Raw genomic sequence first — 24,516 nt, 5'->3', positions numbered from 1 at the left:
AACTCTTTAAATGTGCAAAACATTGAATTATATACATCAAACATTAAAAGAAATCTTACAAAAATAGATATCCATGTGAAATCAAGTCACATAAACGATTGTAAATTGATTGTGAAACTATCCATATTATAACTATAATAATACACCATATCATTAAAGGATGTTTAAAAACCGAGTCAGTTTTTTCTTCTTTTTCAAAACTCTTTGACTCATAAAAAGACAATATTGAAGATCTAATAGGAATTTCTACCGATATATCTGGAAAAAAGAATTAAATCGATTATACTTCCGTATCATTGTAATTAATTGAAAAAGTTCTATCTTAGTTACTTTATACGTTTTAAACATATAATATAGTTTCTTTGTTTCTGACATTAACGAAAAGACACGAACAAATATGTGCGAGTAATTTTAATAAATGTATAAATTTTAGTCTTACCTAAGAACATAGTCATAAAGGCAAAACTCCAAAACAATTTTACAGCAATATTGTGCATTGTGAGATATTTTTGTGTAATGCACGTTCAATTGGAAACTTACAATTATTATATTTGTTTGAAGATTTAATGTAGGAATATAAAAGCATGCGTGTATGTACGTAAGAATGTATAGAAGATTTACGCGTATATAATACGCGCGCACACTGTATGCGAATTAACAACAGAGACACTGTAAGTTTTTGGTACATATATGTATAAACAAATCGACACTTTTATAAAACGAGATTCTTGTTGCTTTAACGGAGAATCGACGAATGAACTATTGAAATATACGCATTTTTATGTTATAAAACGCTCGCTTATCTCGCTTATCTTTGTGTCTCTTCTACAGATTTGACAACACCACGGTACGAACGTGCACGTACTGAGAGATACAAAGGTCTTAAGACTCTGTTAAATTTACTCTTGTATATTTCCTTCGAAATTCGTCCTTTCACTGATAGTGTATTGTATACAGATCTTTCGTACATTTTCTCTTATCCTAAAGATAAACAAATTTCAGTAACGATTGACGAGCCGAAGAGTACAGAACTATTTGGCTGTACAAAAGCAGGTACAAGAAAAGCATAGAAAGATACATTTCGAAAAAAAGATAAAAATCTACATTGCGTCATATACATAAAAAAAATACCGGTTTAAGTAATAGTTTGTGCAATAATTTATCCAAATATTGTTTGTGATATTAGGTCTTCAATTAAACAAAAAGTTTAGCAAATTGCGCAGTATGATAAACCGAACATTTTCAAAATAATCTAAACTATTTTATATATTGCGATAATGTACGTTGAAATATGTTTGTTGTATTTTTTGTGCTGTTAAATTATTGGCTGCTGATAATGTTTGATAATTCAATATTGGTATAATCGTGACTATGTAAACATTATGTCACATCAACATGCGTTATTCGGTTTTTTTGTAAATTAATTATAATTATTTCATAAACACAAATAAAATATTTTATATAGATTTATATAGATTTTATATAGATAGATCGAATTTAGAATATTTCACTGTTCTTCTTGCATAATTGTTTATTCGTAGTTTTACGTCTACATTCGCCCAATTTGTGATAGATATAAATCTATAATCTAAAGCTAATTATTATATTATTATTAATTATTGTTGTGTAGTTTATATACAGGAAACGCGCGTTCTACGATAAAGAAGACAAATAGATATTCCACGATGCAAACTTTTTTACAAGCTGTACGGATTATCACTTTTGTAGCTTTATTTTTAGGTAAGAGCAAACATAGAATTCCTTTATGTTTATTTACGCAAAATTGTATATTTATATACATAGAATTAGTTAAATACACGTTTTATTACTTTTTGACTTACTGATGAGTGAAACTAGAGAGCGCGTATCGTGTGTACGTTGGCAATGTTACAACTTAACTGTTTTAGCGATTTATGATAATGACACAAACACAATTGAGTTACTTTCTTTATTTCTAGACGCTAGAACACACCATGTAGATAAATCGATTCTTCCTGATGAGGACACATCAAATCATTTTCATGTGAATCATGACGTAATCAAAACATATGACAAACCAAGTGGATTAACCAATATTTTTGATTACGTTGTAACACGGCCGACTTTGTTTAGAGTTGTCTTATTAATTCCTGCTATTGGATTTGGTTGTTATGTTTATTGTTTGGCGCGATGGGCCCTAGATGATGAGAGCACAGTAGTAGAGATATTACGAGATAGTGTGTTTTGTCTATGGTAACATATATAACCTTTTTTCCATTTTGCACACAATTTTTTAATGCGCCCGAAAAACATGCGTTATATAGTAACGTCACTGGTAACACAGTTTATTGCAGAATACGATTAAGACTTGCTGTCAGAAACCCAATAACACGTTAACTTTAGTTTAATAACAAATAAATTCTTAATATTTATTGATAAAAAATAAAATAAGATAAAAATTAAAAATAATTATGCTCGCGATATGTTTTCTCAACTCAAAGAGAGATCACATTGTTTTTTATAGTGTAATGTTACTGTGTGAATATGCAAACTGATAACTCTTTATAAGAATAATTATAATTTTTTGTGTATTACCTGAGATTAAACGGAGAACAGAATGGAAATATCTATTTAGATGTAGATTATATACAACATGACCAAAGTCATAAAATTGTACATACTTATTCGAGACATCTTCATTGCGTTCTTCATTTCTCGTCGGTTTAGACAAAAAATGTATTTGAGCGTGTTTTCAAAGACACATGTTCTTTATATATTGACGGATTGCTTCTATAGGTATGATATTTATTTATGTTTGTGTTTAGTTTTCCACTTACATACGTTTTGCTATTGTTTTCATTCTTGTGGCGCAAAATTGTGGAATTAACAAGACCCGCAATCGATGAAAATTCTAATGAAGTGAGATTTAGAACAAGAAATAACAATGTGAGTACAAGATATATAAGTAAAATCGTAAGATTAAATAACATAATATTTACTAATGTTAAAAAGTGTAGAGTTATGGAAGTTAAGTAGCACAGAAATGATAAATAGAAATATACATGACGGTGAATAGATATAACAAGTGTGTACAAAATATTCTAACATAAAATGTAATTATCATTTGCTGCTTTCTTGAACACAACTGTTTAAATTTAGTACATACTAAACTCATACATAAAGTTATTATGTAAGTTAATAATAATAATAATCTGTCGCGTTTTTTCTGTTTTTAGCCAAATGTACAAGAGATTGATGAGTAAGAACAACCTGATAAAAGTGATCAACAGTTTTATACTTACCTATACTATTAATATTAGTATATAAATAGGTAATAATGTAGAAAATTTTGCGTATTTCAAAATTGATCAGAGAATGGTATTTTTTAATAGACACACATGCACACATGTGTTTGAATAGCAGATTTTATAGAATTTATACTATAATAGAGCATAAATTCTATTGCAACTGAATTTAACTTCCTCTAACTTATATTGTGGATAAAAAAATTTTAATTAAAAGAGAAACACATTTTGAAAGAAAAAAGGAAAGTTTTAGACATTTTTAGAAACTTTTCACAATTATCAACAAGAAATATATAAGGCCTTACGAGCCATTCGTAGGATGTTTGTGCGGAAACTGTGCGTGTACATATATATATATATATATATACATGTAACAAATTCTACTTGTAAATTTTTACAAGTAAGAATTGAGATTTACATTTAAGAATTGAGATTTCAATTAAAAAAAACACTTGTAAAAATTTACAAGTAGAATTCGTTACATGTATATATATATGTATATGTACACGCACAGTTTCCGCACAAACATCCTGCGAATGTCTCGTAAAGCCTTATGTATTTCTTGTTGACAATTTCAACGAGCCTTAAGTTTTAATTATTTTTCACAATTACTTTTTATACTAATTACTTTATATACTAATTATATACTGTATAAGAGCACATAGAAATATATAACTATGTAACTTTGACTCGAACTATTGTGTTTTATATTTCTTACGATATTTTAACGATTCACAGAAAAAAGAAAAAAAATTAGTTTTTTTCTTTTTTTGAAGCTTTATTCCTTATAATATATTCTTATTATCCTTATAATATATCCTTTCCGAATATTGACATTTTTTTCAAGTTATTGGATGTTAAAAACATTCACATATCGAAAGTCTCTAAAACTTATACATTCCCTGGGTGTGTCCCAAGATGATTGTTATGTTACATGACTGATATAACAAAGACAAACTAATATTATAAAAAATAATTTATATTTAATTGATAAAAACAGTTTTTTTTTTAATCTTTATATTATTTTATATACAAGTTCTATTTTCTACATATACAGAGTGTCCGACAATTGTGTAACATCTCTCGCAGGCAAGAGTAAACCTGAGTTGTATACTAAACTCTTATATCATTTTGCAAAATTCGTAATAGTCACCCAGATCTTAATTAACAAATAAGTATCCGCGAATAAGCATGCGTCGGGCTGTCTTACACGTGGTAATGAGAGAATCGGGATACTATTCATGAACAGTATCCCGAGATGAATTTCTCAAAATATAAATTTAATTAAGTTTAGAAGATAAGTTTCCTCACGTGGAAATACATGCTTACTAATATTAATGCTTTATATCGTAATTGTTGTTAAGATCGCATCTCCTCGCTGGTCGTTATTATAATATACCTTGCTTGTGTGTATCTTGTTTAATTATTTATTAATATATATTCTTTACATTATTTAAATATTTTTGTCCAAATGTGTGTATAGTATAATATTTTTACTAATGTCGAGAATTCGTGACTGTCAAATTTATAGACGTCAGTGTAAATCCCTGTGGCACCGTCGTGTGCTTATTACTTGTAATTTTTTAAATTCTAATATATTTTGTCTTTTTTAATTACAAGATAGTTTTGAAAGGAATTTACACGCACTTGATTTACATATCAAGTCTTATAAATATTATGAACACAGCTTTTGCTATAGCGAGTTTGCCAAAGTCAAAGTAGAGAATGTTTTAATTTTTCGATTATAGTTAAAAGCGATTAAGTCTATGGTACACGACGAATTTATAATTTTTTGATTTCTACTTGACATAATTAGTCAAATCTAGGGCTCGCACGCATGTATCATAAACTTCAGTTTCGTTACTTTCAAAAAATGTGGTCACATCTCGTCGTAGTATAAATGTACATATAAAACAATAGTATAAATATACATAACTACCTATACACATACCGAGTAATCTTCATAATTTGAATACTGAAAAGAAATAAATATATATATTAGTGTACATATTACTAATATATAAATAATTTAGGGAAAGAGAGTTATATATGATGGAACACATTTCTATCTAGTAATTATAACTTTTTAAAAATATTTTAGAAATATTATATTGATTTATTAGTATTGGGGTAATACTTACACTTCCATCCGTACGCGCATTTCTGTGTCTTGTAAATAATCGTTGTAAGACTTGCAAGTTTACATGCCACTTACATGCATATAACACAAGATGACAGATATACGAAGCGCTGTAAAAAATTTCCACACACATATGTTAGTTGGCTTATCAAGTTTCATAGGTTTTTTGCTGTAGTAAGTAATTTTGCTTATATGTAAAATAATTTTGATTGCTACTATGTTCAGGTAATACTGTATATGCATATTTTTGTTAATTTCTCTCCATCATTTCCTGATTAAGCTTAATGCAATATATAATTACTTTACTTATTATTTGTTTGCTAATAAGACAACAATACTAAAATACGTGTTGTTTCTATAACAAGAAACCGAAATTTATTTCAAAACCGCTACGTATATTATATTACGTTCTTAGTGCAGTGTAAAGCCTGGTTTTTATAAATCGCTGTTCGCAGAAAATCAACGAATCATCATTGCGTTCTGCGATCTGTAACTTATGTAAACGAGGTTTTAAGTTGCTTTAAGCTTGTTCTATATTAAGCGCAAGATGCAAACGCAAGTAGCAAGTCAGAAATTAACTTAAAGGCAATCGATCAAAGTGATTCGTCAATTCCATGAGACCTCCGACTTGCGTTTATGTCTTGCGCCTGATGTAGGCTTTACATGTACATGCATGATATTATTAAAATTCATTTTTTTGATTGTGCAAAATATTAAATTATATATAAAAGAAATCTTACATATTTCGATCTTCATTGTCCGATTTACATCTTCCAAAGTAACACGTTTGAAAAAGTATCCATAGTATAAGTAAAATAATACCACATGTCAGTACAGGGTTTCTAAAATACGCGGCATAAACTTCTGTATTAAATCTATTTGACTCGTGAGAATAAAATGTTGATTGAGAAGATTCTACAGGATTTACTCGTAGATCTGAAAAAAAAAGAATTAAATCGACTATAAGTTTGCATAATTATTATTAATATAACTAATTTAGATAAAGTCACACTTTATCGATTGGGCACGCTAAATGACGTTTATGGCCAATGTTCATAATTAGATATCTTAAGCCCGTTCTACATTGATCGCAAACACAAACGCAAGGTATAGATCTCGTAGAATTGACCAATCACGCTAGTCAATTGGCTGATTTGATCAATACGATTAGTCAATTCTACCAGACCTGTTCCTTGCGTTTGCGCTTGCGATCAATGTAGAACAGGCTTTATATGTAAGATCGTCTATGAATACCGGTCTATATGAAATATATGAAACAATCATATACTGCGAAGTATGTGTTGAAACGACACAAGAATTTGAAAAAAAAGACGATCAATTGTTTTCTATTTTCAGAAAATGCTCCCAGTAACAAATGATTGTTTATAGCAAAAGCACTCGGTCGATAAAGTGTTAATCAGAAAAGTTGTACATGTAGTTACTTTATATGTTTAAAATGTACAATGTGATTTCTTTATTTTGAACATTAATTAACGAAAAAATAACATGATATAACATACATACGCGTGCGCGCGCGCGCGTGTGATTTTCTTATATGTAACTTCTATTCTTACCTGAGAGCCTTACCAGAGTCATAAAAGTAATAATCCGTAATGTTTTTACAACAATTTTGTGCATTGTAAAAAAATTTTTGTAACCCACGCTCAATTGGAAACTTACAATTATTATTTGTCTGAAGATTTAACGTATAAATATAATAGCGTATGTAAAACTATATGTACAAGAGTATGTATAAATATTGTACAATTATGTACAATATTTATACGCAATGCGCGCACTGTATGTGAAGTGTATACGGCACTGTATTATTTTTAGTACACTATATAACGGATCGACACTTTTATAAAACTAGATCCTTGTAGCTTTAACGGAAAATCAACGAATAGACTATTGATATGAAATATACACACTTATGTTATAAAAATTGCTTATTTTTGCGTCTCTTCTACAGATTTGACAACATTACGATACGAACGTGCACATACTGAAAGGTACAAAGTTCTTGAGACGCTGTATTTACTTCATCCATGTACGTTTCCAACGAAATTCGTCCTCTTACTGTTTGTGTGTGTGTGTGTATAGAGACCTTTCGTTGTAATATATCTCGTCTTACGGATAAACAGCGTTTAGTAACGATAGAACAACCAAAGAGTAGAGAACACGTCTGCGGGCAAAAGCAGAGATAAGCAAAGAAAAAAGAGAAAGATACATTTTGGAAAGAAAGGTAAAAATCATAATCTACCTCGCGTCATAAAAAAATATACCGTTTTAATAGTTTGTTGCAACGTTACAATACTTGTTACACCGAGATTGTGTAAAATATTATAATATTATAATATTTTATGTCAAAAGAGTCACATTGCGAAACGTGATCATCTTATATTTGTTTGCGCACAATCGCGCAAGTTTACCGACGTAATTTAAAATTAATAATAACAAACGCAACGAATCTACGACATTTGTTACCGCGTTATATTATATGTCTGCAATTTTATTGATATTATATGTCTGCAATTAAACAAAAACTTTAGCAAATCGCACTTTGTGGTAAGACAAACAGAAACACATTTATATAATAATGTAAAGTATTTTATATATTGAGACAGTGTACAGATGACGAATGTTTGTTAGAATTTTTGTGATGTTACTGACTGATAGATGTTCGATAATTCAATGACCATATTAGTATAATCGTGTCTATGTGAACATTATGTTACATTTTGCGGTTACGTTTTTCAGTTTTTTTTGTAAATTAATTATAATCAGTTTGTGAACACAAAACAAATTTTATATAGATATCAAATTTAGAATATTTCACTGTATCTCTCGAAGTTTTGAAAATACTAATAAGAACCGCGGAGAAATCACGAGTCTCTCAGTAGTTGAACATATGTTACCGTTGTGATATTACGTCCTCAAACAAACAAAACTTTAGCGAGTCGTACTGTATGACAAACGAACAAAAACATATTTACATAATATTGTAAACTGTTTTATACATTGAGACAATGCACGATGACAAATTTTTCTTTTCCGTACTTTTACATCAATAATGTGCGTTATTTGATTTTTTTTTTAATTAACAATAATTGCTTTATCGGTGCAAATAAACATATTTTATATAGATATCACATTAATTTCACTGTATCTCACGCGTAATTTTTTATTTGTATTTATGTATCTACATTTGCAATTTGTGACGGATACATACTATCTTATAAATTAAATTATATCTATTTAAATTATATCCTATCTTATAAATTTATAGCCATTATTATATGTCGTGTAATTTATACAGAAGACGTGCTCTACAAAATAGGGAAGATAAATAGATATTTCACAATGCACACTGCACTGATTATCACTTTTATGACTTCATTTTTAGGTAAGAGAAAACATAGAAACACTTGTGGTTACATAGACATATAAATAATTAAACATTTTATATTTTTTGTCTTATCTCTTTTTGGCTTACTAATGTTTAAACTAGAAAACACGTGTTATACATTGACAATGTGTAATATTACAACTAAATTAAAGTAAATGTAATAGAAACACAATCAGTTTATTTCTTTTTAACAATTTAACGAAGTGTTTGAGATCTTGAAATTTTAAAATCAATAACGCGAAATTTAACCGTCAATATAAGCTAACGTTGAATGCTCGTGCGAAATAAAAAAATAAATAAACTATAAAATAAATATATATATATATATATAAATATATGTATATATTATATTTGTACTTGTTTTATTTTTACCTTTTTCGCAATAGAATTAAATTAAATAGGAGAGAAAACGAGCATTTCTCATATATGTGATGCAAATCCAGCATTCTATATGACCTCACGCGAATTGATATTTCAATTCAAAAATTTTCACGTGTAAAAATTTACACAAGAAAATATATACATATATATTTATTTCGCATCGACTATTCAGCATTGGCTCTCATTGACCGGTTAAACTTCGCGTTGTTGATTTTATTTCTTTTTGTTTTTATAGAAGCTACAACATACAATGTCTATAAATCGGTTCTTTTTGATAAGGAACAAATTTATTATGAAGATCCCATAGTGATCAACAAGACTCTAGAAAATGAAACAACGGAATTAGGGATTTATAATTTTTTTGTAACGTGGCCGAGATTGTTTCTCATTTCTTTTGTCATCACTTTTGGCGTATCTTGGTATTGTTGGTACAGTGTTTGTTCACACCTTTGGTACCAAGACAGACAGAGGACACTAAAGGGGATTCTGCTTTGTATATTGTAACATATAGCCTTTTTTTTATCTGCATGCATTATAACAACGTCACTGGTAACAGAGTATCTATAATTGAGCTTAGATTTGCTATCAGAAACACAGTGACACATTATCTTTAGTTTAGTTAGTAGCTAACGAATTCTTAATATTTACTACAAATAAATGTGCTTGCGATGTGTTTTTTTTAACTCAAAGAGACCACATTGTTTCTTGTGACGTTACTGTGAATATGCAAACTGATAACTTTATAAGAATAATTATATTTTTTGTGTATTATCAAGAGGCACGGTAGTGCCTCGGGCCAAGTTCACGCGCAACAAAGTGGCGCTCGAACTGCGCGAGCACACTGTGCCTGTTATACGCGAGATTCATGCATTTTATCTGTGAATAACGGAGAAAAGAATCGAAATATCTCGAATATGTACAAAAACATGTATTTTTAGATATACCATACGTCACACTACGTAAAATAGTTATAAATATGCATTTGTACATATCCGAGATATTTTCATTACGTTCTTCATTTCACGTCAGTTTACAGAAAATGTATTCGAACGTGTTTTCAAAAATACGGTTTTTATTGATAGGATAGATTGCTTACACATGTAGATATTATATTTATCTTTGTTTGTGTTTAGTTTTCCTTGTGCGTTTTTTTCATCCCTGTGGCGCAGAATTATGGAATTAAGAAGACCGCCCGTAAATAATGAAAATTGATTGGAAGTAATATGTACAGCAAGGAATATTAATGTAAGTACAAGATATAACAAAACCATCATGAAACAAATTAAATAACAATATTTAATAATGTTAAAAAGTGTGAAGTTATATTATATAAGTTAAATAGCACAGAAATGATAAATAGAAATATACATGACGGTAAATAGATATAACAAGAGTGTGTACAAAATACACTTTAACACAAAATATAATTTATTATTTACTGCTTTCTTGCATACAACTGTTTAAATTCAGCACATACTAAACCTATGTATAAAGATATCACATGTACATAAGATAATAATAATACTCTGTCTCTTTTTGTTCTTTCTTCAGCCACGTCCAGGACAACAGATGAATAATCTTGAATCAAAACTATTTAGTGTAGATTGATGAAAAAATGATCATCATAGTTTTATACTCATATATATTATTTATATTAGTACGTATTATTTATATTATTTATATTTTTCATATTAGTACATAAATAAGATATATAGACAGTTTTACTTACTTTGAAATTGACTAGAAAATGATATTATCTGATGGACAGTCACGTATACAATGTTTTGATATCACAAGTTTTCATAGGATGTATATAGATTGTAAATAATGGAGCGTAAATATTATTGCAACTGATTTTTACTTCGTCTAAATGTATACTGTACATATCAAAGAAAATTTTTTTCTGTCTCAGAGTGAGGTTACATATATATATATATATATATATATGCAAAGTTTTATTAATTACTTTGACTAGGAATGACATTTCCTGATGGACATGCACTCGTACAGTGTTTTGATATCAAGATTTAGAACATACTTTTTAGAGCATAAACTTTATTGCAATTGAATTTAACTCGATCCAAATATATAATTTGCGTATTAAAAACAAGTTTTTTCTAACGTCTCAGAAAAAATTCTCGTAATAATAAGTTCATAATAAGTATCATGAAAAACCTAGAAGACAAAAAAATAAATAATGATATTTTTGTAGGAATAATAATTTATGTATTTTCAAGAGCGTAAACGCCTTTGCACACGAAGTAACTCCAATAAGGGAACAATAAAAACATTATTGGATTCCACTTTTACGTACGAAGGCATTTATGGTCTCGATTGTATGCGTGTGCCCGCACGCGTAGAAGGTTTCCGTTTAGCAAAAATAGATAACTTACATATATACGTTCACAGCTTTTCCTTATTTGCTATAAATTACTTATTTATTATCTTATTAATCGAAATTATTTATTATTTTATTTATCTTATCTGAAAAAAATATATAAACTACTAATTATATTTAAATGTAAATTAATGTAAATTTTAATATAACTTTTTAATATATATATATATATATATATATATTTATATATACACATTTATATGTGTCTATATATACATGTGCATATGTACATATATGTATATGCATATATATATGTACATATATGAACACATCTATAGTTATATTCATATATGTATCTAGTATAGTTTCAAATTGTAATTAATTATCGAATAAAAAAATGAACTCGCATTTATCAGATGCGGATTACTAATAATGTACAAAAAAAATTTTATAATGTACAAAAAAAAACGATACATATATTGTAATTATAGAACATGTAAAAATATGTAACATATATAATATATATAATATATTACATCTTATACATAGGTGGATATATATGTATACAGAATAAGAAGTTTTGACACAGCCGAAGTACGAAGATAAGTTGGGTTATTTTATGAACCAAAAGATCATACATCATTTTGCAAAATTCGCAATATTTGAGTTGATTAAGTAATTTATGTGAGTTAATAAACACGTGGAAAGAAATGATGAAAGATTTTCAGTTATAGTGCCGTAAAAATCAGTTGATCGTAACACACGTGCCGCTTGTTTATTTGTTCCCATCTGTCGCTGTTAGGAAAAGAAATTTGCATGAGGTAAAATATTTTTTTTTATAATCCGAAATTACACACGCCTATAGAATCTAAACTGTTGCTTTCCATTTTCGACTATATAACATTTAATCTTTTATCCAACTTTTTATTAACTCGACGACGATTTGGCGCGTATAAAAAATTTTGTCAAAAAAGACACGCGTGAAAAAAATTCTGTTCTACGTCAAAAATCTGTTCTACACGACTCACCTTTCTTTCAAATGTTTACTTAATTCAGAAATATGTTAATTTTAGTTGTATGTGTCATTCTGTGCCAGCATATTGTTACGGTTTTGTTTGCTGATAGCAAACAAAATTTGTACGTCACAAATAGATGACGGATGCTGGGTGCTGAAAATTTTTTGAGAAAATTAGTAATTTGTTTTCTCTTTCGCAGATATTGTTTTTGCACAATATCAACATGTAACAACAATTTCTTTTTATATTCGTTATTTGAATCTGTTTTTTTAAGCTTTTATGAATTCGAGAAAGAAATTTGAGTCGTGAAAGATTTCTGTTGTCGTAATTATTGTAATTATTTCATTATCAGATCTCAACACTATGATTATATATTTAAGTAAAATTGGAAACAATTAATTCAATTTTTGAGAATCACGACTAAATCGCGTCGAGCAATTCAACTTTCAATTCATTCTTTTCTGAATAGATTAAAAGTATTTACGAATTTTGAAATTCATTTAATAAACTTTATACACATAAAATTATGATCAAAATTAGGTGACTGAGAGAAATGCAAAAAAAAAAAAAATACCTACTACCAACAAAGAAGAAAACATCCTTGCAATCCGTCTTGTCACAGTATCATATAAGTAGCTTCTATATAAAAATATATATTATCTTAGAAAAGACTACTTACATCTCTATGTACATTATTTAGTCACAAATAGAATAGTTTTGCAATGTGAAAAGCAAGATGCATCTGTTGTTTTCTTTTTTGCTTTTAAATATTGATTAAAAATTCTCGCATATATAGAAACATTTCGTATCTTCTATCTAATATTTTGCTAAACTCGGCGATGATTTGGCACGATACAAGAAATTTACGGACACGCGCGGAAACGATTCGTAAAATGATTGCAAGGTAAAAGCTTTCTGCACACAATACGTTAGATTGAGGTATATGTCGTTGAGTTTCTTTCCCGATTGTGACCCTATATCATCTCTGAGTTTGCTCTTTTTTGCCAAAATATAAGTATAAATATATTACATATATATTACATGCGTATACGCACGCGCGCATTTTGTTTTTTGTCGAAATACTCCGGCATTGTAGATTTGAGATCATCTAAGAGCTCTTTAAGGCCTTGTCTTCGGCCGCGCTCCATCTCATTGTGTAGTTTTTTTTTATGCTCAATATCATATTGAGCACTTGTTGTAAATATATTGTTTATAAGAGGATAAGATGGGGCAGATTGGGTTCTTGCCCCTTTAAAAAATGTTTTATTATTGAAGTCACTATGCGTAGACTTCCGTGGTCTACCACGTGATCTTTTTTTTACCTGCGGTGGATTTCTACGTATTGAAATATCTGCGTAGGATTCGATGTCTACGTCAGTATCTGCAACAGAGAATCGAGGCATTTCCTCAGTCACACAATTTTCATCAAATAATATTTAAAAAATAATAGAACTAAATTCAAATGAGAGAGATTTGACAAACGCGGGGTCTCTCGCCGAACTTGTAGTTTCGGAAACGCATCCACTAATAGATTAGCACGGGTTAAGATATTGTTAATGTGATTGTCAAGAAATAATCAAAGAATAGTAAAGGAATAAGAGAGCTAAGTAAGATCAAAGAATCGCTCACCTGAATTAATTAATAACTCAATAAATATATTGCAAATTTAGCAAAATGATAAATGGCTTTCCGTTTAGATTAACCCAATCTATTTTCACACTTCGACTGTGTCGAAATTGTTCAAACGCTTTTTAGTTAGTTAGTTAGTTAGTTTATTATACCTTCCTGCCTACCGGCTTTGAAGGGGACTTGGTTACATTTCTTACAATTTTCTTACAATTTACTTTTTATATATATCTTATCCTATTACATATCTCATTTTTGCGAACGCCTGTTATTTTTATTACCCTTCCTGCTCTGTCTAGACTCAAACGCTTTTTATAAATATATACATATGTGCATTTATACAATATACATATGATTACATATGTCTCTACATATGTAATCATACGTTTGTCGAACATGTATAGCAATCTCGCAAGAGAACAACGCGAACGATAAATATGTATTATCTCTGTATCTATTCTTAAACTTGTTATGTACATAAGACGTATTCTTGTAATGTAATGCACGAAAATTTATATCACATGTCATTATGTTGTCATATTATGTATATCATGCGTATATATTTATTATTATATATGTATGTATATATGTATTATTTCCTATTTATTGTATACATTAAAATGATATGCATACTTCTCGAAAAAAAAGTTGACTAATTCTGTTACTTCTCCTTAATATTTGCGTAAGGAACTTGCAAATGTTGCGTTAAATATGTATAAACATCTTTAAGTCGTCTTTTATTCATATTTTAGTGGTATGTGCTGTCTTGTTTCTTTACATCATAATATGCACCACATACTGAAGACGCGTGCAATATTGACTAAACACATGATTAGTTTTTAGTTTTTTTTTGCATTTATTGCTCGGATCTGAAAACGTCTTTCAAGAATAAAAGATAATAGTGAAATCTGGTCGACCAGTAAATTTAAAAATAAAAATCAGTAAAATAAAAAAATAATAATAATTTCTGAGTGTCGACATTTTCGTGGTCTTAAATGTAAAAAAGATTGTTGCGATTTACATATTAAAAAATTTTCTAAAACTTATACAACTCCTGCAGATTAACTGTAATCCAAGATGAATGTTATGTTACATGACCAACATGACAAAAAATAATGAAATATACGTATAAGTTTTTATTCATTAATAAAACATACATTTCTAATATCGTACAGTCGCGGTCACTGAATCGTTTCGTGGACGCGGGGAGCTAGGGGTAAAAGAGACGGTATTCCCTAGCAGTAAGTATTGCCATCACTTGTTTTTGATATAATAAATAAATAATTTTAATTTATAATAAAAAAAATTAAGTGTTCTTACACAATACAAACACATTACACTTAGTGATAATAGCACAAATTATTTTCAGATTAGCGGGAAATGGTTCTTACAACAGCTACGGTTTATAAATCTCTGGGTAAGCGATTTTAACGAGTATTATTAATATTATTTTTATATCTGTATGGAAGTGTATGTTACTTTTTCTGCTTGTTCAGTTATAAACTACTGTTATTATATAAACTACTAAACGACTAAGTAGAAATAAAGAAAAACATAATAAGTTCTATATGAACTATTAGTCTTTTTTCTATAAAAAAAAAAAATATATTTTATGTCTCTTATCAAACTTATACACAAATATACAAAATTTTATAATAAATATATTTTGTAATCTGTTTTAGGATCTATTTGTTCTCGATGCCATTAAACAAAAAATTGAAGATCGTCGTTTATTTTTATTTAAAATGCAAAACATATACTTAAGTTATAAGCCCGACTATTTACTTGATTACAAAAGCGTAACCAAATAAGTTTTCTTTTTATGTTAGTGTGCTTTTTATATTGGAACAAAGTGTTGTAGTCAAAATACTCTATCAATTAGTTGTGTTCAATTCTTATGTTTAAGTAAGATTTATTTTATGATAACAAAAACTACTGATTATTAAAATATTAAAATCGGAAATACACTTTTCGGATTTTAATATTTCATAATTTGCTAGGTGTTAATCACACACCAAGTAAATTTGTTTCTTTGTTAAGATACAGTATCTATATTATTATTTATATCACGCCAGCTGCTTCATACGTGTATATTTAAATATAACACAGTAATATGAATATATAAATCATGCGTTAATAAAGTTACAGTATCTAGGTATAAAATTTTATGAAATGTAAGAGAATAATTTATATCATTCTATATCATTCAGTGTTATATGAAAATATACGGTAATTAATCAGTAGTATGTATAAAATGTTAAGGGAGTTAGTATTTATTAAGTTTGTTTTACAAGACTATATTCATTTAATTTAGTTATAATATTTTAGTTATAATAAAAATAATATTTGCATTAAAAAGTTTTCTTATTACTTTCTATCGTTTCTTTAGTTTTTTACATTATGTAATAGTTTTCAATAAGTTTACATGTGAACACATTTATATGCATGCATTTGCGTCTTCTATTGCGTTTGCGTCTTGCGACTAATGTAGAACAATGACCTTTTGATGCTTATCACAATCGCTATTACTTTCATTGTATTTATTGATTTCATATAAGCAGTATCAATTAAAAGCGGAATTGTGATTACGTTACTTTGAGTAGGTCAACACCCTGTATATATATATAGCACTGCCAAGGTAAAGTGAAGGTCACATCTATTTTTTTACACGGATTTCTTTATTTTTTTATTGCACATTCTTATAGTTTAATTAAATTAATAAGGGAGAGAGAGCTTTTCAAAATACTATAATAAAGTTTATTTTCATTAAGTACTTTTAGAATTATGAGAGTTGAATATTAAAGTATCGCACAATTTACACACTCGCGTAAGAAAACACTATCTTAGGTAACATTTCGTGCAATATTGCAATAATTATTGTTACCACGAGATTATATTAAAACGTTTTAATTATATTTATTTGCACTATCAATATTTCTTATTATGTTTATGTTTTACTACAGAACGTAACATGACAAGTCTCTCTTAAATAAAGTCACAAACGCAACGATATCATGAGACAAAAGCTATTGATGTATTTATTTCTAATTCTAAATTATCTGCTACTTTTTATTAAGTGTCATGCATATGTCAAGTTGTTTTTTTTCTTCGCGTACAAAATTGGCTTGCAAATGCGCGGTAAGAGAGTGGTTATAAATGAGAAAAGTATTTATATATTTATAAATGTTTATGTGTGTATTTACACACACACACACACACACACACATTTCTTAGTATATCTTTTTTTCGAATCGATAATGTTCCACGGAATATAAAGCTAACGTTTAGCATTAATAACGTCTTTAATAACGTCTTCGAGTAAAAGTATAGAAGCGAAAATATGACCGCCTAACTGACATATTGTTCCCGTTTTCTTGCGAATGTCGTGAGAACAGAGTGAAAGCAAAAGCGGATAGGTGACGATAACAATTCTGCGATTCTCCGCGGAGAAACGTCGCCGATAACATACAAATTGTCACGATCGATAAAAATTATTGAGGCTTCTGTGTGGCCTCTCTCTTTTGTTTTCTCACGCGAGCGTTGATCGAGTAAGTGAGATATGATTTTCGTTGTTTTCGCGAAAGGAGAAGTACGCGATCAATTTTGCTACTTTTATGAGAGTAGCGTTTCTATATGAGACGCAGCGCACCACGTGGGAACAGACGGAATTCGATTGCGATTGTCGTCATTTCTAATTATCCAGTCACTCTCCGGAGTGATCAGACGTTTAACGTACAACAACATCAGCAATCATACGTTTTATAATGAAGTCTCGATCTCAAGGTTTCACAGATATACTCCTCTCTCGGTGCTGAAACTTTCTCACCGGCTTCTTCGAGCGTGATTAAATACCATTTTTTTTTTTTTTTAATACTCGAAACTTGATTGTAATTACAAGTGATTTTCTGTTGTAAGAAATAATTACCAATACTATTTAGAGAAAGAGAGTGAGAGAGAAAGAGAGAGAGAGTACAAAATAAAATTACTATACAAATACAAGCGTTCGCTCACAATTGAGTTTATTTCTGAAATGAAATAAATTACAATGACTATTGGGCCGGTCAAGTAGTCTCGCGGCCTGAGTGCTAGGATTACGAGTAGGGAGGTCTCGAGTTCTCGAATCCACACCTTCAATTTTTTTTCCGTACCGTTCAGTCGAATTTATCAATTGCGAACTGAATCGGACCTCCAGTCAGTTCGAAGCACTTCCGGTGGTTCAGAATTCACCTAAAATCTGTAGACCCGTCTGTAAGATCCAAGTTGTACCACAAAATAGTTGAAGCGCCACTTTTTGTGTTCGGGATTATGAAGAAATCCACTAATAAACTGTCGGGCCAAAACTTAAACGCACGAGTTAAATTTTTGGCTATAATAAAATAAAAATTTTTGTTACTGTTTACGATCCAATCATTATACTACCTCGTATAATGGCCCTTCTCTATATTATTGAAATTTCACGAAGCCAAAATTTTCATTCTGATTGAAATAAATTACATTTGCTTTGTGAATTACATTCTATTAGACGAGAGTGTCGTTGCGATATCGGCTTTAATCGCCATCGATCCATATATTTGAGAAAAAGAGAGATATATTATATATCTTCCAATAAATAAATAAGCCAGTAACAGATGTGAGAGAGAAACAATCGCGCGATTGTGTGAGAATTCAATTCGTTAAGGAAGTGGTTCGCTCGCTTGTGGGATTCATTACAAGTATCGGCGGTTGCGTCTCTCCGTCTCATCAGGGCCGCTAAATTACTACGAGGGCTCATTTTTGCTTTAACGCGATTAGCAAGGCGAACAGCGGCTCGCTAAATAAGGCAATCCCGCGATGGTTGTTGATTACCGATGTAGAAATACCGCATCATGTTTTTTTTTTTTTTTTTTTTTTTTTTTGTTCCAAATTGCGGCTAATTGTGAACGTCGACGATCACGTATCTAATGATACAATCGAGGGGAGGATGGCGTTCCTCCTCGAGTCACATCGATTCTCTCCCTCGAGGGGTCAGAACTTTCACGACGCGCTACATTCTTCGAGCATTATCTCGTTTCGATCGATTTGATCGAGCGCTCGGTTAATTTAACACGGTGAAACCATACCCGCTGCATCGTCGCCGCCGCCGCCGCCGCCGCCGTTCGGAGTGTTTCTCTTCTTCTTCGCCGATTTCGAAGTCGCTGACCAACGCGGTTATGCCTGGCACTAATGATCAATATCTAGGCGCATCTCAATTAAATCGAACGATATATCTGCGACGGATCATAGACTGCGCATCAGGTATTATAAAATGATCCTGCAGCGTCGCGGGCCGCTACGTTCTAACGAATTTTCACAACGAAAAGTCTCTCTACACTTTCGTGCCAGTTTCTCAAATGAGATAATAATATCAATCGGCACTTACCGCGTTTGCTACTAGCATTACATAAATTACAATATTTCTGTCTCTCTCTCTCTCTCTCTCTCTTTCTCTCTTTTATTTAAAAACTTAAGAAATTTTCTTCTTGATTTGACCCATCTCGCTTTCGGATTATATTTTTTTTTATTGCGAGATATCCCGACTACATCTCGTGGAAAGTGCATAGAATTTTCAGCGAAGTGTCTTGATTTTTTTTCGCGAGGTGTGAGAAGGACGGCGCGCGAAAATGAGGTCGGAGGAAATTGGAGACGAGAATCTCCGCGATATCTATCCGGACTTCGACGATTGTCGGAACGGGGAAAGCGATCCGACTCGGTCGTATCTGAACGGCGCATTGTGACTCACACTTGACATCTTTCTTCTTCAGAATCGTCGCTTATCGTGCGTTCTTTGACCGTGTTCTTTTATTGTGTGGACGGCGCGACGTGACACAACGTGGCGCGTTTCCGCGAATTTGATTCTTTCGAATCGAGTTTCACTTTGTCACGTCAACCGATTCGCGTCAACTGACTCGAAACGAGCGATCTGTTACGTTACAGTTCCACTTGCAACACAAACGGGAACAAATAAATGTCAGATTGAAGTTGCGGAAAAGATGCGTCGCTTGGCAAAAGAAAACAAAACATACCTCTCGAGCGTGCAAGTCATTTGTTGTTTTCTCGTCACGAAGAAACGCCGTCTTAGATGAATAAATTCAGCAACAGTATGACGAGGAATTGAAACCGAGCGCGGTAACGGTTTTGCATCTGTTACACATTAAGTAGTCTCTATGGCGCGGTTTTTGTCCGGAAGTCTTCCGTCATCCCGCAAAAAGATCGTTTTGCGTCAGTGCGTCATGCCTTTATCACACTTCATACACACGTATATATACATTTACTGTGGCATTATATTCTCTTTCTCATTGAATCGCGATTTGAACGGTTACTTTAAACGAACTGTCATTAGTTACGAGACGCGTTGTTAATATCTGTCAAAAGATCAGGAAGTTTAGACAATTTCCTTTTCTTACACACGTGACGCGACTGGAATGTTCTTCTCGCGGAAAATATGTTCTATGTGTCGTGTGTGTCCGCGTTCGGTAGTTTTCTTTTTTAAAGTTTTCGAAAGCGTGCCGAGATGTATGCGTCGATCGGTAAACCCAGAAGAGAAAGCGACGATTCTTGTAGTCATATCATGTCCGACTGGATTCGTGGAATTATAAAAGCGTTAAAGATTGTTTTTGCACATCCGTTTAACGCTCCGACATTATAATTTTTTTTTTGTGTAATCACGTTTACGCGCGTCACACGTGTAAAATCGAACGCAACGTATGTTTTTTTAAAAATTACTAGTAATACGTAAAACACTTTTTGTTCTCTTTTAATATAAAAATAGTCAACACACAATAAATAGAAATTAAAATTTTTATGTGCATTCAAATATGCAAAATAGATACAAAGCGAATGCGAATTTTATATACAAATTATAATATTAAGTAAATTATAGTATAAAATTGCATATATGTACATACATCTGTCTCTTATTACAGTGATTCTAATTGCACCAATTATCATTATTTTCAACGTCGAGCGTTAACGAATATTTATGGCGCTCGCTTCTTCCGTTATCTTGAAATAAAAAGTTTTTTGGGGAACATACTTTGCTTTCTAATTAGGTGAGATTTAGGCGGCAATTGTAAATAACAAACGCTTCTCAAGTAACCTCTTTTTTTTGGAAACAACTTCTTTCTCTAGAAGTGTTTAACTAAACAATTAATCGACGTAGTTCTGTCCAATTAAGAGAAGAAAGAGTGACGAAAGAGATTATTTATCGCCGACTGTGATAAAGATTTGTTTTGACGTGAGACACACAAGATTAAGATATCAGTTCAAACAGCGAAGGGGTTAATGAGAATTTTCTACGATTGTGTTAATAACAATTGCCCTGTGTTCTCCAATTTCTAGAAAGCACGGACAATAATTTCAGCGCGTATGAAGTGGGAACATAATTGAAGCATACCGTAGTATTCCGGTATTGTGTTCCAACATATATATATTTTTTTTTCTTAGTATAAAACAACGCAAACAGTCAATATTTGCGTAAATGTTTAATTAAATAAGATGAAAAAGATCGTCTTACAAAACAAAAAATTGTTTTATAATGCAATAATATTTGAACATTTCACATGTTCGAACGTGTTGTTCAGTGACACCTCTTACTCATGTGCGGTTGGAACAATCCTTCATTAAAATGACTCTAAGCCGCATTTGCGTCGATATTTCTTTGCGATATTATTTCAAATCGTGTAAACTTTTACGAACGTCCTGTAAAAGTCTTTTTATCTGCAATTTATTTACAAACACAACTGCAAGTGTTACCAGACGGATCTGTCGGACCTAAAATGCTCTCTTTCTTTCACGCTCGTTGAGCCGCTCGCTGGTAAATTAACTTATATACTCGTTATGTGATAAATCGATTAGAGTTACACAAGAGCGTGGATCACAATAGCAGCGGAAAGCACAGCCGCGTGTGAAAAATTCCACGTTGCGCATACGAACGGACAACAATGCAACTGTATCTTCCATCGCTCCTCTGCCGCTTTGACTTTCCATAGGCGCTGGCTTTCTTAACAAATTCACTACGGCCCATAGATCGGGGTCGTGCGCGAGGTGTAGCCGCACAGATGATACACGTATACATACGTAGCGATAGTAGGCACAGACTACGCGGGAAACCATCGTACACGTGAAAAACAATTTATTTACTAGCAGTGCGCTTTGAGAAAGAAAAATATTGTAATCCACGTATTGTAATCCAAGTATTGTAATCCAAGTATTGTAATCTACATGGAAAGATCAAATTTTCCAAAAATTTATTTAGTTAGATAAAATATTAAATTAAATATTTTCAGCATCATCTACACACGTTTTTTATTTGTTTAAAACATTTTGCAGGATTTAAAACTATTGCTCCTAATCGAATCCTTGTCAAAATAAATATCAATGTTATATTTTTTAAGTAAATAATTAATCAATTATATATAGAAAAAAGCAAAAATATGAAAATTAATTATATTTTAATTAAATATGCTTTGTTATATATTATATATAAGGATTACAAATTATAAATATTTTATTACATATTCTAAATTATATATTTTATTATAATTTTTTATTATATTTTTTTACTATATTTTATTACATATTTTTTTACTTATCAAAAATTGTATTTTATTGTGTATTAAAAAATGTAATCTTCTTTTTTATTTCCAAAAACTGAAGCAAATTACATATAAAGAAACGAAGAATTCACATTATGGCAACATTGCTGATAACCTTGGAATTCGGGGACATCGACTCCTCCTCGATCGATTCGTATGCACGAAATGAAGAGGCAATGTTATAAATATGGCCAGGGAGCTAACGGGAGAAACTTCTGGCTCTTTATGTCGGATTAGAACATATCGAACAGGTCGACGATCTCGGCTTCATAACCGCTCGAATCATTCGGCGTATAATTATATTCGAGCGAACCTCGAAAGTTTAACAGCGTTTGTAGTAATGACAACGCGGGTTAAGATTCGCGGAGTTTTATCTTCGTCGTCGCGAGATTTTACAGCTGAGGTAAAAAGTAAAATATCAAAAGAGACGCAAAGTTATAAAAAACATATATATACATAAATTTATACTACACGTAATTTTGTATTACAGTTATATAAAAACGAGTCTAATCAACGCGGCACGAAGTTTCCTCTTCTGACTCATTTATTTTAAATTCACCAACTAACGTTGTGTATCTCGACTTACTCCGCGACTCGAAATGACGAAATCCCGAGCGAAAAATGCTATTTTGTACAGCAGCAAACTTTGTGTGTAACAATGAGCGTTTTATATACATAAAGCTGTACATCGCGAGCTAAAACATTATGACATTTATAACACAATTTGTAATCGATTCAATTATCTTCTTTTTTCTTCTCCGCCTGAAAAAAAAAAAAAACTACATAAAATGCACGACATAGAACGAGAGCAATTCAAGTATATAATAACCAGATGTAACATACACTTCGATGTTATATTACACCCTCTCTTGTGAGAATTCATTTCCTGCTATACATTTGTCAGACGAACAAAACTTCGAAATATCTTGAAGCGTGATGCGCACACCCGTCATGTGTGCGTGACCACATGTGCGATGTTTATGTTCGTGAGATGCACATACACACACACACACACACACACACATATGTGCTACGCTACACCAAAGTGTTACGTTTGTTGTATGGCGGTCGCGATATGTGGGTCAGGAAGCCGGCGTTACTAACAAGTGACTCGATTCGAAGCGACTCGTGAAGCGATACACAGCGCTATAAGCTTCGCACTGAAAATCCTTCCACCAACTCGGCGATTTCCGCGATCCGATGTGTCATCTTTAATCTTCAATTCGAAAAGGTTAATGTCCGAATGAGAAAGCACGCCGGACGTTTGAAGAAATATTTGCAACAAAGTATTTATGTGATCAGTCAGAGAGAAATCACTATATTGAAACACATATTTGAAAAAACTTCAAAGATAAAAAATTGCGTTTAATTCAACGCGTGTATCTGAAAAAATTATTTCTTTAATAAACGTTCGACCATCGGTACTTGATCAATTTCGTGTAAGAATTTTACAGTGGCAAGAGCTCAGCTACATTTCAATAAACGCGTTTGTGTTGTTAGCATTTTAACTTGTTTTTTAACACCGAGGTAATTGTAACGCGCGCAACTCTGAAAACTATAAAGGTCGCGCGTTGAAGTCTCTCCACATATCTCGAGAGACTTCGAAGAGCGAGAGTTACAGAGTGAGTTCAATGCCTCCATAAAAACGACCAGTTACGTATTTTCGATTATAGGAACAAAGTGTCCGTTTTTTCGAGCATTAAGGTAGTT

At 31.1% G+C, this 24,516-nt stretch overlaps 1 protein-coding gene and 2 long non-coding RNA genes across 5 annotated transcripts; 2 read left to right on the top strand and 1 right to left on the bottom strand.

The window, feature by feature from the left end:
* The first annotated feature begins 1,029 nt into the window (after nt 1–1,029).
* On the top strand, nt 1,030–3,618 carry LOC109855198. Its single transcript, XM_020429118.1, has 5 exons — nt 1,030–1,053; nt 1,631–1,740; nt 1,959–2,232; nt 2,805–2,925; nt 3,216–3,618. The coding sequence occupies exons 2-5, from the start codon at nt 1,686–1,688 to the stop codon at nt 3,240–3,242; spliced, it is 477 nt and encodes a 158-aa protein (XP_020284707.1). The 5' UTR covers nt 1,030–1,053; nt 1,631–1,685; the 3' UTR covers nt 3,243–3,618.
* Nucleotides 3,619–4,353: 735 nt separating this feature from the next.
* LOC109855197 lies at nt 4,354–6,353 on the bottom strand. The gene is made up of 3 exons (XR_002250270.1): nt 6,165–6,353; nt 5,426–5,534; nt 4,354–5,259 (listed from the first exon to the last, which is right to left on the bottom strand). It is a non-coding gene; the product is annotated as an uncharacterized LOC109855197 (long non-coding RNA).
* A 1,230-nt stretch (nt 6,354–7,583) lies between these two features.
* LOC109855204 lies at nt 7,584–14,741 on the top strand. Of its 3 annotated transcripts, XR_002250272.1 has the most exons (6): nt 7,584–7,669; nt 8,744–8,830; nt 9,450–9,714; nt 10,348–10,459; nt 10,766–10,871; nt 12,102–14,741. It is a non-coding gene; the product is annotated as an uncharacterized LOC109855204 (long non-coding RNA). The 3 variants fall into 3 exon arrangements; XR_002250271.1 differs by lacking the exon at nt 12,102–14,741 and having other exon boundaries at nt 10,766–11,664; XR_002250273.1 differs by lacking the exons at nt 8,744–8,830; nt 9,450–9,714; nt 12,102–14,741 and having other exon boundaries at nt 7,585–7,669; nt 10,766–11,664.
* Nucleotides 14,742–24,516: the final 9,775 nt, after the last annotated feature.

Source organism: Pseudomyrmex gracilis, unplaced genomic scaffold (assembly GCF_002006095.1).
Source record: "Pseudomyrmex gracilis isolate BER0280 unplaced genomic scaffold, ASM200609v1 scaffold_83, whole genome shotgun sequence".
Classification (NCBI taxonomy): domain Eukaryota; kingdom Metazoa; phylum Arthropoda; class Insecta; order Hymenoptera; family Formicidae; genus Pseudomyrmex; species Pseudomyrmex gracilis.
The sequence above is the reverse complement of the archived record's forward strand: the minus strand, read 5'-3'. Positions and strand labels throughout refer to the sequence as shown.